At 51.1% G+C, this 14,179-nt stretch overlaps 1 protein-coding gene across 3 annotated transcripts in view; it reads right to left on the reverse strand.

Annotated features, from left to right (window-relative positions):
* Positions 1-14,179, reverse strand: part of LOC142256663 (AP-2 complex subunit alpha-1) — a 225,657-nt gene that overhangs the window by 24,118 nt on the left and 187,360 nt on the right. For all 3 annotated transcript variants that reach the window (XM_075328480.1, XM_075328479.1, XM_075328478.1), the window contains one exon: positions 8,790-8,912. In XM_075328480.1, coding sequence (XP_075184595.1) covers positions 8,790-8,912 — 123 coding nt within the window. The remainder of the gene's footprint in view (positions 1-8,789; positions 8,913-14,179) is intronic.

Consider the following 14,179-nt stretch of genomic DNA (forward strand, 5'->3'; position numbering starts at 1 on the left):
CTCTGTTCCAATCTCTCAACTACTAGCCTCTGCGTAAAAACACGGAGTTGGCGGATGCCACTGACGTCCGGCTCGTAGAGTCTCGGACAGCAATAACAGCATGATTCGCCATGCCGACATTGCGAGTTGAAGACGCTGCTGGGACCGAGAGTACCTGTGACAGCGACCCCCTGCGCAATACTAGCTGAAATAGCTTGGAGAGCCTTCACGGCTGCGACTGCCGGAGCAACCGACCTGCCGATAGCTTCATAGACAGATTGCAACCAGAGGCCAATCTGCCTGTCAATGGCATTTTGAAGTGAAGTCCTATCCACCACTACAACTATAGATCTAGCTGCAAGCATGGAGATTGGGGGATCCACATTTGGATACTGGGTCTAGCGCTTGACCACGTCAGGGGGGAGCGACACGTGTCTCATTAATACGGTCGGAGAAACGCTTATCGTGATAAGCGTGTCGTTTCTGGACTGCTTCTCTGGAGTCAGAGTGCTAAACAAGTACTCAATATACGCTTGAGATACTGAAATAGAGATTTCTCTTGCTGTGAAGCTGACCCCTCCACTGGCGGAGTTGAGGGAGAAATACCCAACCTTTCGTTGATGGACGCAATAAGATTATTCACTATAGCGTCACCATCCGGTGTATCCGGATTGAGAGCGGTCTCAGGATCAGAGTCCTGAACAGCTACGTCTGCCTCATCGTAGAGAGAGTACTCCAGCTGGGACCTTGACCAGTGATGGAGTCGAGGGCTAATCCCAGCGAGCCCGCTTAGGCCATCTGGGACTGTCGACCGTGTCGGATGCCTGCTCTCTGGGATGCCTGGAATCACTCTGGCGCCTTGAGATGCTCCAAATCCGGGCGGCCAGGGTCATTGCAACCATATTGCCCACGGTCTGCTTGGGGTGCAAAGTCTGTAAGATGTCAGTCATAGTCACAGACAATATATCAGCGGAAAAACTGCAACTTCGTCCCTGTCTCTGGACAGAGATCACAGGTGGTTCTTTTGGCCACATATAGCAGAGACCCCGGTTGCGCAATTGCACGCACTGGGGGTCCTGGAACTGTATGACATGCAGTACAAGCAGCATAGAAAGCCCGTGCATTGGCAACTTGTCTTTTTCTGCTGTTGTTGTCTAGCTATCTAAGAGCCTAGCCGAGGATAGCGACCGTACAGTGAATAGTCATACAAGCATGAAGTACAAATAAACACTTCAGTACATGTAGTACACGCAGCATTGAAAACTTGTGGCTTGGCACATTTGCTCTTCTGCTGCTGTTGTCTATTTATCTAGGAGCATGAGACAAGGATAGCGACATACAGTGAATGTATAGCATACAAGCATGACAGTAAACACTGCAGCCCATGCAATCCAAGCAGCATTGAAAGCTTGCGCGTTAGCACCCTAGCCTTTCTGCTGCTGTTGTCTATTTATCCAGGAACATTAGCCAAGGATAGCGACATACAGTGAATGTATAGCATACAAGCATGACAGTAAACACTGCAGCCCATGCAAGTCAAGCAGCATTGAAAACTTGTGCCGTAGCACCATTGCTCTACTGCTGCTTTTGTCCGTTTATCTGGGCGCATTAGCCAAGAATAGCGACATACAGTGAATGTATAGCATAACAATAAACCGTGCAGCACATGCAAGCGAAGCAGCATTGAAAGCTTGTGCCTTAGCACAAATTGCTCTACTGCTACTGTTGCCCAATCTGACAGTAAACACTGCAGCACATGCAAACGACGAAGCATTGAAAGCTTGTGCCTCAGCAGCATTGCTTATTTGCTGCTGTTGCCCAGAATAGCGACAGTACAGTACAGTGCATAGCATATCAGCACACAGTCCAAAAGCCCACTTCAGCATTAGTGGTGTCATTACTGCTTACCGCCCGCACAAGAGCGGGTGTGAGGTCGCCCAAAAACCTGTGACTGGTTCCGTTCTCCCAGAGTGGAAACTATAATGGCTGCCGGCTTCTCTTCCCCGTCCTGTGCAGAGGGGCGGGCCGTGGGCGAGCCCCAGCCAAGAGCGGGAACCCGGCGTCTCACTGTGTTCAGTGAGAGGGGGCTGGAGAATGCAAAGCAGACTCCAGCTCCCTGCGCTGAGCTTCTGTACAGCGTCCCGCCCCTCCTCTGACTGGCAGGGCTGGGGCGGGAACGAAACGAAAGCTAGGCCGCAAAGCCGGGGACTCGAGTAATAAGCGCGGCCGTCCTATGTGCACGGCCGACGCCGAAGTCCCCCGGCGCACCACAAGTCCCAGCCGCGCCACAATGTAAAAAACCATCAGCAGCGGCCGGCGCGGCCGTTTTCAATACATAAATTCACTCAGCAAAGCTGCAGTGAATAATAGCACCAGCGCTCCGCGCTGTTGTCCCCGGCGCACTAACACTCCCAGCAATGCTGGTGTGTGTGTGCGCGCTTGCCCGGGGACACAGAGTACCTTGATGTAGCAGGGCCCTGTCCCTGACGATACTCAGCTCCATATCCAGCAGGTTCTTTTGGGTCTGTGGATGGAGCTCGGTCTCTGTGCCTGGAGACCGGTAAGATCCCACTTCACCCAGAGCCCCTCATGGGGATGGGGAAGGAAAACAGCATGTGGGGCTCCGGCCTCTGTACTAGCAATAAGTACCTCAACCTTACAACACCATCCACGGGTGAGAAGGGAGCATGCTGGGGGCCCTATATGGGCCCTCTTTTCTTCCATCCGACATAGTCAGCAGCTACTGCTGACTAAAATCTGTGGAGCTATGCATGGATGTCTGACCTCCTTCGCACACAAAGCTAAAACTGGAGAACCCGTGATGTCACGGGGGGGTATAGCCAGAAGGGGAGGGGCCTTGCACTTTTTAGTGTAGTGCTTTGTGTGGCCTCCGGAGGGCAGTAGCTATACCCCAATCGTCTGGGTCTCCCAATAGAGCGCTGAAGAAAAACGGATTTTTGTGTACTCACCGTAAAATCGTTTTCTCTTAGCCATCATTGGGGGACACAGGACCAGTTTTAGCTTAGTGTCTATAGGAGGCACATCTCTGCAGACTACTGCAGCAACAATTTTTTGTTTTTAGATGGCGACTGTTTCCTTCGGGGACAGATTTCCGGCTCTTGTCCCAGACAGCTAGAAGTGCAAGCTGCAGTGGGCGGTGGTGTGGCTAAGCGAGCAGCACTGCCTCTATAGCTGCCGCTATCCTACCTAGCACTCTCATACTGAATCGTATGGCGCGAGAGGAGTACGTAGAGGGCAGTGTACCGCTTGTTGTAGAGCGGTCGCCTTGTCTTGAGGGGAAAATATCAAGCCCCGAAGAGTGTCCAGGGACATGCCCAGGGAGGTCACGGATTTTGACGGGACCGGGGATGATTTGACTGGAGTCGAAGCCGCCCTAAGCGTGCAGGTAGGTACCGGGAGACTAGGTCACAGATGTAGGGAGGAGACAGGTTGTGCATGGCTTTGAATGTCATGGTTAATGTTTTGAACTGGAGTCGTTGGGTGATGGGAAGCCAGTGAAGGGTTTGGCAGAGTGGCGAGGCTGGGGAATAGCAAGGGGAGAGGTGGATTAAGCGGGCCGCAGAGTTTAGGATAGATTGGAGGGGTGCAAGAGTGTTGGAAGGGAGGCCAGAGAGCAGGGGGTTGCAGTAGTCGAGGCGGGAGATGATGAGGGCATGCACTAATGTTTTTGCTGATTCTTGGTTAAGGAAAGCACAGATGTAAACAGTTCACATTGCTGCGGCGGTGGAGTACCTCATGCAGGCCTCCCTCGACGCTGCTACCTGCGCAGTTTTTGCCGCCTCAAATACCATAGCCATCCGTAAGGCTCTCTGGTTCCGATAATGGAGGTCGGACTCGGTCCCTAACAAGCCTCTCACAGTACTCCTTTCCAGACCAATGGTTTGGCGATCGTCTGGACAGGCTCTTTTTCCTGACGCCATGGGAGGAAAAGAGTACCTCCCTCCCTCAACTCTAGCCCAGGACGTTATTTACTAGACACGTAGGGCCCGACCTTCTCAGCCCTTCCCGAGTCCACCTCGTCCTGGCAGTCGAGACAAAGACAGAGGAGTCTCATCCTCCTCCATCTGGGCTGCCGCCTCAGATCACAAAATGGGTGCGACACCCTGTGTCTTCCGGTTACCACATTGAATTTCGGACCCGATTCCCAGGTCGGTCTTTTCTCTCAAACCCCCCCCCAAAGGCTCCAAAACACTGCGAGGCCTTCTCCTCAGAAACAAGATTTCTCAGGGAGGATTTCTCAGGTAAAATTCCTGTCAGGGAGGATTTCTCAGGTAAAATTCCTGTCAGGGAGGATTCCTCAGGTAAAATTCCTGTCAGGGAGGATTCCTCAGGTAAAATTCCTGTCAGGGAGGATTCCTTAGCTACAATTCCTGTCAGGGAGGATCTCACCTCAGCTCCAGTGTGGAGATTCTGACGCCTGCTTTGTCTGGTCACACTTGGTGCAGAGTGTGTATCAACTCAGAGCCTGAGAGAGGGACTGAGGAAGTTTGTCATCTGCCCTGGGCGCTGGAAAATCGGTGCCATCAGACCCGTCGTCCAGTAATAGCCCAGGATCCAGCGTCGCAGGAGAGGGGACGGGGAGGCGATACTCCGCGTTCCCGCCTGTTGATGGTTTTGGGAAATCGGTCCCCGAAGGAAACAGTTGCCCTCTAAAAACAAAAAATTCTTGCTGCAGTAGTCTACAGAGACAGCCCCTTTAGGAACATAGACTCCTTGTTCGTCATTCCTGAAAGGCCTAAGAAAGGAGAGGCAGCTTCATAGACAACGCTGGCTCGCTGGATTCGCTCTGCGATCCAGGAAGTCTACCGCTTGCAACTCAAGCCCATTCCTAGTGGGCTGCGGACTCATTCCACGTGAGCAGTTGGCGCCTCTTGGGCCATTAGGCATCAGGCTTCAGTGGAACAGAGGTGTAAGGCTGCGACCTGGTCTTGCCTACATACTGTTTAAAAGCATTACTGAGTCCATACCCAGGCTGAGGCTGAGGCGAACCTAGGTAGGAAAATTCTGCAAACGATAGTGGAGTACCAATCTCAGTAGGCGCTCCAGGCTATCTGGGACTGGTTCCTAGTCCTTGGGTTGCGTTGTTTATTGTTTACCCACCCATGGACTGCTTTAGGACGTCCCATGGTCCTGTGTCCCCCAATGAGGTGTCAGAGAAAAACAGATTTTTGTGTACTTACCGTAAAATCGTTTTCTCTTAGCCATCATTGGGGGACACAGCACCCACCCTGTTGCCCTGTTGGGCCTTAATTTTTTGTTTCTCAATACTTTTTTGATAGGAGTATTCACTCACGTTTTTTGTTACTTGTTCTCCTACTGCTTGTGTACTAAAACTGAAGTAGCCTGGCTGAGCCAGGGGGTGTATACTGCAGAGGAGGAGCTAACATCTTTGCATCTACTTAGTGTCCTCCTATAGATAAGCAGTATAACACCCATGGTCCTGTGTCCCCCAATGAGGCGTCAGAAAAAAACTCTATAAGTGCACCGCAGCTGCGTCCTGGGGGCTCTCCCCCTCCCCCCGCCACAGGTGGAATGCTATGCAATCAGCCCATGTGCATCCAGTCAGTGTGACCTTTGCTTCAATTCAGTGTGGAGAGTCTGACGCCTGCTGGCAGAACGTGTATCAACTCAGAGCCTGCAAGAGGGACTGAGGAAGTTTTCATGTGCTCTGGGCTCTGGAAAATCAGTGCCATGAGACCTGTCGTCCAGTGAGTAACCGCCCAGGATCCAGCGTCGCAGGAGGGTGTACGGGGAGACGATATCCGCGTTCCCGCCTGTTGATGGTTTTGGGAAATCGGTCCCCAAAGGAAATCGTCGCCCTCTAAAAACAAAAAATTCTTGCTGCAGTAGTCTGCAGAGATGTGCCTCCTATAGACACTAAGCTAAAACTGGTCCTGTGTCCCCCAATGAGGCGTCAGAGAAACAACCAAGCTTCTTATACATATGGGCAATCTGCTCTGCAAGGTCCAACCATTTAAAGAAACCATAGAAGTGTGCCTGTCGCAGGAAGCTGGGCAGGCGGAGATGTACTCACCCACATGATCAACTTGGCATGAGTTCTGACCCTGAGAACCACAGGGTCAGACTAGCCAGGGATTCTGTATGCCGGCATAGACTAGCCAGGGATTCTGTATGCCGGCATAGACTAGCCAGGGATTCTGTATGCCGGCATAGACTAGCCAGGGATTCTGTATGCCGGCATAGACTAGCCAGGGATTCTGTATGCCGGCATAGACTAGCTAGGGATTCTGTAAGCCGGCATAGACTAGCCAGGGATTCTGTATGCCGGCATAGACTAGCCAGGGATTCTGTATGCCGGCATAGACTAGCCAGGGATTCTGTATACCGGCATAGACTAGACAGTGATTCTGTATGCCGGCATAGACTAGACAGTGATTCTGTATGCCGGCATAGACTAGCCAGGGATTCTGTATGCCGGCATAGACTAGCCAGGGATTCTGTATGCCGGCATAGACTAGCCAGGGATTCTGTATGCCGGCATAGACTAGCCAGGGATTCTGTATGCCGGCATAGACTAGCCAGGGATTCTGTATGCCGGCATAAACTAGCCAGGGATTCTGTATGCCGGCATAGACTAGACAGTGATTCTGTATGCCGGCATAGACTAGACAGTGATTCTGTATGCCGGCATAGACTAGCCAGGGATTCTGTATGCCGGCATAGACTAGCCAGGGATTCTGTATGCCGGCATAGACTAGCCAGGGATTCTGTATGCCGGCATAGACTAGCCAGGGATTCTGTATACCGGCATAAACTAGCCAGGGATTCTGTATGCCGGCATAGACTAGACAGTGATTCTGTATGCCGGCATAGACTAGACAGTGATTCTGTATGCCGGCATAGACTAGCCAGGGATTCTGTATGCCGGCATAGACTAGCCAGGGATTCTGTAAGCCGGCATAGACTAGACAGTGATTCTGTATGCCGGCATAGACTAGACAGTGATTCTGTATGCCGGCATAGACTAGACAGTGATTCTGTATGCCGGAATAGACTAGCCAGGGATTCTGTATGCCGGCATAGACTAGCCAGGGATTCTGTAAGCCGGCATAGACTAGCCAGGGATTCTGTAAGCCGGCATAGACTAGCCAGGGATTCTGTAAGCCGGCATAGACTAGCCAGGGATTCTGTATGCCGGCATAGACTAGCCAGGGATTCTGTATGCCGGCATAGACTAGCCAAGGATTCTGTATGCCGGCATAGACTAGCCAGGGATTCTGTATGCCGGCATAGACTAGACAGGGATTCTGTATGCCGGCATAGACTAGTTAGGGATTCTGTATGCCGGCATAGACTAGTCAGGGATTCTGTATGCCGGCATAGGCTGTCCAGGTCAGACAATGTTGAACCTGAGAGTCATGATCTACACACCGAGAGGGAAGGTCCAGATCACAACTTAACACTGAAAAAAGATATACCTATTGCATGAGGAGAGGATTCAGACATCTGATACTGTGTTGAAAAGGCTCTTGCACCTTGTGAATGACAAAATGTGATCCTATTGCTCTAAAAAAAAAAAAAAAGGTAAGTGCCAACATGCAGATAGAGGCTGAAGCAATGAGATCGCTCAAGGCCCCTCGGACAACTCTGTGGGCAACCCTGAGGTCTATGTTAGATGTTGAATCTGGTTCGCTGGAGAGTGGAGAGAGCACTTGAACCACTGATGATATCAGCCAGATGGTGGGCTTGACTTACTGGGTAGTGGGCAGAGCGCTTGGACAGCACTGCAGACGGTCATGTGGATGACAGGAGATGAAGGTTCTGACTTTACAAGATAGCAGGAAGAACGTTTTGACAGCTGATGTCATCAGCCAAGAGGTTCTTGATATATGTTGGCTCTGACTCCCTGGATAATGGACACAGCAGTTGAACCGCTGCAGATGTAAGCAATGTGGGTCATGGAGATGGCGGTTCTGACTCTCTGAATCGTAGACAGATCGTATGGATCGTGATACCAGCGAACATGTGGCCCATGGTAGGTCCGACTTATCGGATGGTGGACAGAAAGCACATTCATCTACCATAAAGAAAGCATCTATGTTTGAAACGCGTTGCTTTTATCTGCACTATGCAAATGTTATTAATACTGTTTTTCTAATAAAATATCCTGGAATTTTTATGGAGCTGGAGGTTTTTTTTATTTTTTCCTATATTGACCCACGTTACCACGCGGATTTCCATGCTCCATACACACCCTGAGCCAAAGTCATAAGGTGAGCTGGCTTTTTCACTTTTTAGGTATTGTAGTTGGCCATGAAAATCCTCTGGATAAACGTCCTGGAATCGTGGACCGTCTTTGCTCCGGACACAGTCTCGCCCTGGTGGGCAATTGGGCTGGAGTGGTAAGGGCAAGGACTGTCCATCTGCTCTCTTGAATGCTCATCATGCGTTAGGGTCCTGCCATGCAGACCAGAGAGGGTACCGTGTAATGGTCTAGTTCTCTAGGTGGGATAACGGAGTGAGCGATTACACTCCATTTCCCGCACAAGTAGAATATGAAAGAAAAAGGGAAACCAATAAAAATAATTATATCTATGGTGAAAAAGGGCTGAGTGCAGCCTGTGTCCGCCTCCTACTAACACTAAGCTACCGTTGATCGGCACGGCTCCGGTTGGTGGCTGTATACTACCCAGGAGGAGCTCACCTTTTTACATAGTGTTAGCCTCCTAGTGGCACCACCATACACCCATTGTCTCCTGTGATCCTCAATGAAGCAATAGTGAAAAAAAAAGGTCAAAGTGTAAAACGTAAATGTAATTGTGAAGTACCTGAACTTAATATTAATGAGCGGTGCGTCGTCAAAGTCCGTTAAACATTCAATGTTCAGCACCTGCTGCACTTGTGCTCCTCCTTCCACCATTGGGTCCACCGGCTTGGTCTGAATATTGAGCTGTAATTCTGGACGTTAAGGATAGCAGTGTGATAATACATGCAAATAAAGGCATTGATCTATAACCAATGCCCAATTATGCTTCATACACGCATAAAGCAGCCCACCTTAGTTGCTTAGTTGCCCATAAAGTGCTCCATAGTAATAACATAGAGGTCCCGGTGTAGGCCATGTGCATACCCGATATAGTGGACGTGCCATTTCCAAGTTGTCTGCCAACTTTAATTATTCTGCTGATATTGTTGTTGTATGGCAGACTACATTTCCATGATACATCTATGACGATATCATATAGATTTATCAAATGGTACTTGTTCTGTGAGCAGCAAATAAGGTGCTGATAAAGAAATACTGGCCTCTTATGAGGCAGTGTATCTGTGCACCCCTATGTGCTGCTTCAGCCTGTCTCCTGCTTGGGATAGGTTTCTCAGAGTCAGCTCTGTCAAGCAGGAGGCAGGGGAGAGCATGTGATGCCGAATCTCATAAGATATACTTGTGATTGTTCACAAGGCACTGACAGTCACTGTGAATCTGGTGAGCATAATCATTGGACAAGTTCACCTGCCATATCACTGCTTATATAAAACAGTAATTATATATCATATTTTTCGGATTATAAGATGCACTTTTGATCCCAAAAATTTGGGAGGAAAAAAGAGAATTTTGTTTACTTACCGTAAATTCTTTTTCTTATAGTTCCGACATGGGAGACCCAGACCATGGTGTATAGCTTCTGCCTCCGGAGGACACACAAAGTACTACACTAAAAGTGTAGCTCCTCCCTCCGAGCATATACACTCCCCGGATGACAAATCCAACCAGTTTAGTGCAAAAGCTGAAGGAGGACATCCACCCATAAGTAGAGATAGAGTAAAACCCGGAATAACCGGAACCTCTGTCTACAACAACAGCCGGTGATAACACACGGAACAAGAAAGCTGCCAACAGGCAACAGGGAGGGTGCTGGGTCTCCCATGTCGGAACTATAAGAAAAAGAATTTACGGTAAGTAAACAAAATTCTCTTTTTCTTCATCGTTCCTTATGGGAGACCCAGACCATGGGACGTCTCAAAGCAGTCCATGGGTGGGAATAAACAGAAACTGAGAAGTAGGCAAACCTAACTTCACAAATGGGCGACAGCCGTCCGAAGGATGCGTCTGCCCAAGCTCGCATCTGCCGAAGCATGAGCATGCACTTGGTAGTGCTTCGAAAGGGTGTGCAGACTAGACCAAGTGGCAGCCTGACAGACCTGCTGAGCCGTAGCCCAAGAGGCACCGACAGCTCTGGTCGAGTGCGCCTTAATCCCCGGCGGGGGAGGCACCTGAGAACATTGGTAGGCATCGGATATGGCCGACCTAATCCAACGAGCTAGGGTCGGTTTAGAAGCCGAGAGACCCTTGCGCTGACCTGTGGTCAGCACAAAAAGAGAGGTGCACCGCCTAAGAACAGCGGCGCGTGACACATAGATCCGGAGCGTCCGCACCAAATCTAAAGCATGCAACGCTTTCTCAAAGCGATGCACAGGGGCCGAACAAAGGGAAGACAATGAAATGTCCTGGTTAAGGTGGAAAGGAGACACCACCTTAGGGAGAAGGCCCGAAGTCGGACGGAGAACCACCTTGTCTTGGTGAAAAAAACCAAAAAGGGTGACTCCGAAGAGAGCACAGTCAAATCAGAGACTCTCCTGAGAGAAATTATGGCCACCAGAAAAAAGAGAATTTTGTTACTTACCGTAAATTCTTTTTCTTATAGTTCCGACATGGGAGACCCAGACCATGGGTGTATAGCTTCTGCCTCCGGAGGACACACAAAGTACTACACTCAAACGTGTAGCTCCTCCCTCCTAGCATATACACCCCCTGGTAGCCAGTCCTAGCCAGTTTAGTGCAAAAGCTGAAGGAGGACATCCACCCACAAGTAGAGACAGAGCAAAACCCGGGACAACCGGAACCTCTGTCTACAACAACAGCCGGTGATAACACACGGAACAAGAAACCTGCCAACAGGCAACAGGGAGGGTGCTGGGTCTCCCATGTCGGAACTATAAGAAAAAGAATTTATGGTAAGTAACAAAATTCTCTTTTTCTTCATCGTTCCTTATGGGAGACCCAGACCATGGGACGTTCCAAAGCAGTCCATGGGTGGGAATAAACAGAAAAACTGAGAAGTAGGCGAAACCTAACTTCACAAATGGGCGACAGCCGCCTGAAGGATGCGTCTGCCCAAGCTCGCATCTGCCGAAGCATGAGCATGCACTTGGTAGTGCTTCAAAAAGGTATGCAGACTAGTCCAAGTGGCAGTCTGACAGACCTGCTGAGCCGTAGCCTGGGCCTGAAAGCCTAAGAGGCACCGACAGCTCTGGTCAAGTGTGCCTTGATCCCCGGCGGGAGAGGCACTTGAGTACACTGGTATCGGAAATGGCCGACCTAAACCAACGAGCCAGGGTCGGCTTAGATGCCGAGAGGCCCTTACGCTGACCAGTGGTCAGCACAAAAGAGAGGTGCACCGCCTAAGAACAGCGGTGCGAGACACATAGATCCGGAGCACCCGCACCAGATCCAGAGTATGCAACGCCTTTTCAAAGCGATGAACAGGAGCCGGACAAAAGGAAGGCAGGGAAAATGCCCCGGTTAAGGTGGAAGCAGCAACCACCTTAGGGAGAAAGTCCGGAGTCGGACGGAAAACCACCTTGTCTTGATGAAAAACCAAAAAAGGGGGGACTCCGAAGAGAGTGCAGCCAAAACAAAGACTCTCTTGAGGGAAGTTATGGCCACTAGAAAGACCACTTTCTGTGAAAGACTAAACAAAGAAACCTCCCTAAGAGGCTCAAAGGGGGGTTTCCGGAAGCCGTGAGGACCGGATTAAGGTCCCAGGGCTCCAAAGGCCGCCGGTAAGGCGGAATGATGTGAGATGCGCCCTGCATGAAGGAGCGCACCTGAGCCAGCCGGGCGATACGCCGCTGGCACAACACTGACAGAGCCGAGACCTGTCCCTTAAGGGAATTGAGGGATAGTCCTAGCTGCAGACCGGACTGTAGAAGGGACAGGAGGGTCGGCAAGGCCAAAAGGCCAAAGGATACTTCCGAGCTCGAGTCATAGTGGAGATGACTTCAGGAGGGATACCAGAAGTCGTCAAGATCCAGGACTCAAAAGCCACGCCGTCAATCTGAGAGCCGCAGGTTCTGGCGGAAAGACGGACCTCGTGAGAGAAGGTCTGGACAGTCCGGGAGATGTCATGGCACCTCTACGGACAGACGGAGCAGGTACCAAGCTTGCCTGGGTCAGTCTGGAGTAATGAGAATGACCCGACGGCCCTCCTTTCTGATCTTGCGCAGGACTCTGGGCAAGAACTAGAGGGTGAAACACATAAGACAGACGAAGCTGGGACCAAACTTGAACCAGTGCGTCTGCCGCAAAAACCTGAGGATCGTCCACGGTTTGACGGCGGAGACAATCTGCCTCCCAGTTTTCCACGTCTGGGATGTGGGCTGCGGATATGGTGGACTAGGAGTCCTCCGTCCACTGAAGAATGCGATGAACCTCCAACATTGCCAGGCGGCTGAGTGTCCCGCCCTGGAGGTTGATGTAGGCAAACGCTGTAGCGTTGTCTGACTGGACTCGAATGTGCCTGGCCGCCAACAGATGGTGAAAGGCTTAGAGAGCTAGAAACACAGCTCTGATTTCCAGCACATTGATCCAGAGGGCTGATTCGGACAGAGTCCAAGTGCCCTGCGCTCCATGGTGGAGATATACTGCTCCCCAGCCGGATAGACTAGCATCTTGGTGAGGATCACCCGGGACGGGGCCAGGAAGGAGTGTCCCTGAGACAGAGGGGCCGAAGCCACCACTGAAACGAGCCCCTGGTCTGTGGCGAAGCCACCACCCCGTGGAAGGAGGAAGTCCGCTTGTTCCAACAGCGGAAAATATCCAGCCGCAGAGGACGCAGATGGAACTGGGCAAGGGAATCGCTTCCATTGACACCACCATCTGATCCAGCACCTGTATTAGGTGCCTGATGGAACGACGTCGACCGCCAGCAGAGGGACTGCTGTTTGACTAAGGGCAGCTTCACAAGTGCTGACAGAGTCTCGAATTGCGTCCCTGGGTATGTGAACTTCTGGGTCGAAGTCAGAGTGGACTTGGACAGAATGACAAACCACCCGAATTGGTTAGAGTGGCGAGAGTGAGCGAGGCACTCCGCTAACAGTCTGCACTGGATGAAGCCCAGACTAGAAGGCTGTCCAGGACAAAAGGATCACTGCCAACCCCTAGAGGTGCAGGACCGCAATCACAGCTGCCCCGACCTTGAGAATACTCGAGGGGCCGTGGCTAACCCCAAGGGAAGAGCCACGAATTGGACCACTCTGATTGCAAAACGTAGCCAACGCTGGTGCGATTGGCACATGCAGATAGGCATCTCTGATGTCGATGGATGCTAGGGAATCTCCTTGGGTCATTGATTGATCGCAGAGACTCCATGCGAAAATGCCGCACCTGAACATGCTTGAGAAGCTTGAGATCCAGGTCGGAAGGCACCGCCCTCTTCGGGTACTAGGAATAGATTTAAGCAGAAATCTCAGAACCGTTCCCAGTCGGGAACCGGTACAATTACTCCAGTGGCCTGCAAGAATGCCACAGCCTGTGAGAAGGCGGCGGCCTTGGAGCAGGGGGGAGTTGACAGAAAAAATCTGTTTGGCGGGCTGGATAGAATTCTATCCTGTAGCCGTGGGAGATGGTATCTCGCACCCACTGATCGGAGAAGTGTTAAAACCATACGTCGCCAAAGTGGGAGAGCCTGCCACCGACCAAGGACGTTGCTGGCGTGGCCAGATAGCCAGGAGGAGGCTGACCTAGTGGCAGCATCTCCTGCGGTCTTCTGAGGACGCGGCTTCGTGCGCCATTTGGGTTTACGATCCTTGGCTGAGCTAGTGGACGAGGCCGAGGGCTTAGAGAACGATCAGATGGAGGAACGAAAAGAACGAAACCTCGACTGATTCCTGCCCTGGACAGGTTTCCTGGTTTAGGTTTGTGGCATGGAAGAACTCTTCCCGCCAAGAGCTTACTTAATAATTTCATCCAGTTGTTCCCGAATAGTCTGGTCCCAGCAAAAGGGAGCCCAGCAAGGAACTTCTTTAGAAGCATCCGCCTTCCACTTCCGAAGCCACAGGAGCCTGCGGATAGCGAGGAAATTAGCCGAGGCCACCGCAGTGCGGTGAGAGTCTCCAGCATGGCAGACATGGCATAGGATGAAAAGACTGAAGTCTGGAA

This window comes from Anomaloglossus baeobatrachus, chromosome 11 (assembly GCF_048569485.1).
Source record: "Anomaloglossus baeobatrachus isolate aAnoBae1 chromosome 11, aAnoBae1.hap1, whole genome shotgun sequence".
Lineage (NCBI taxonomy): Eukaryota > Metazoa > Chordata > Amphibia > Anura > Aromobatidae > Anomaloglossus > Anomaloglossus baeobatrachus.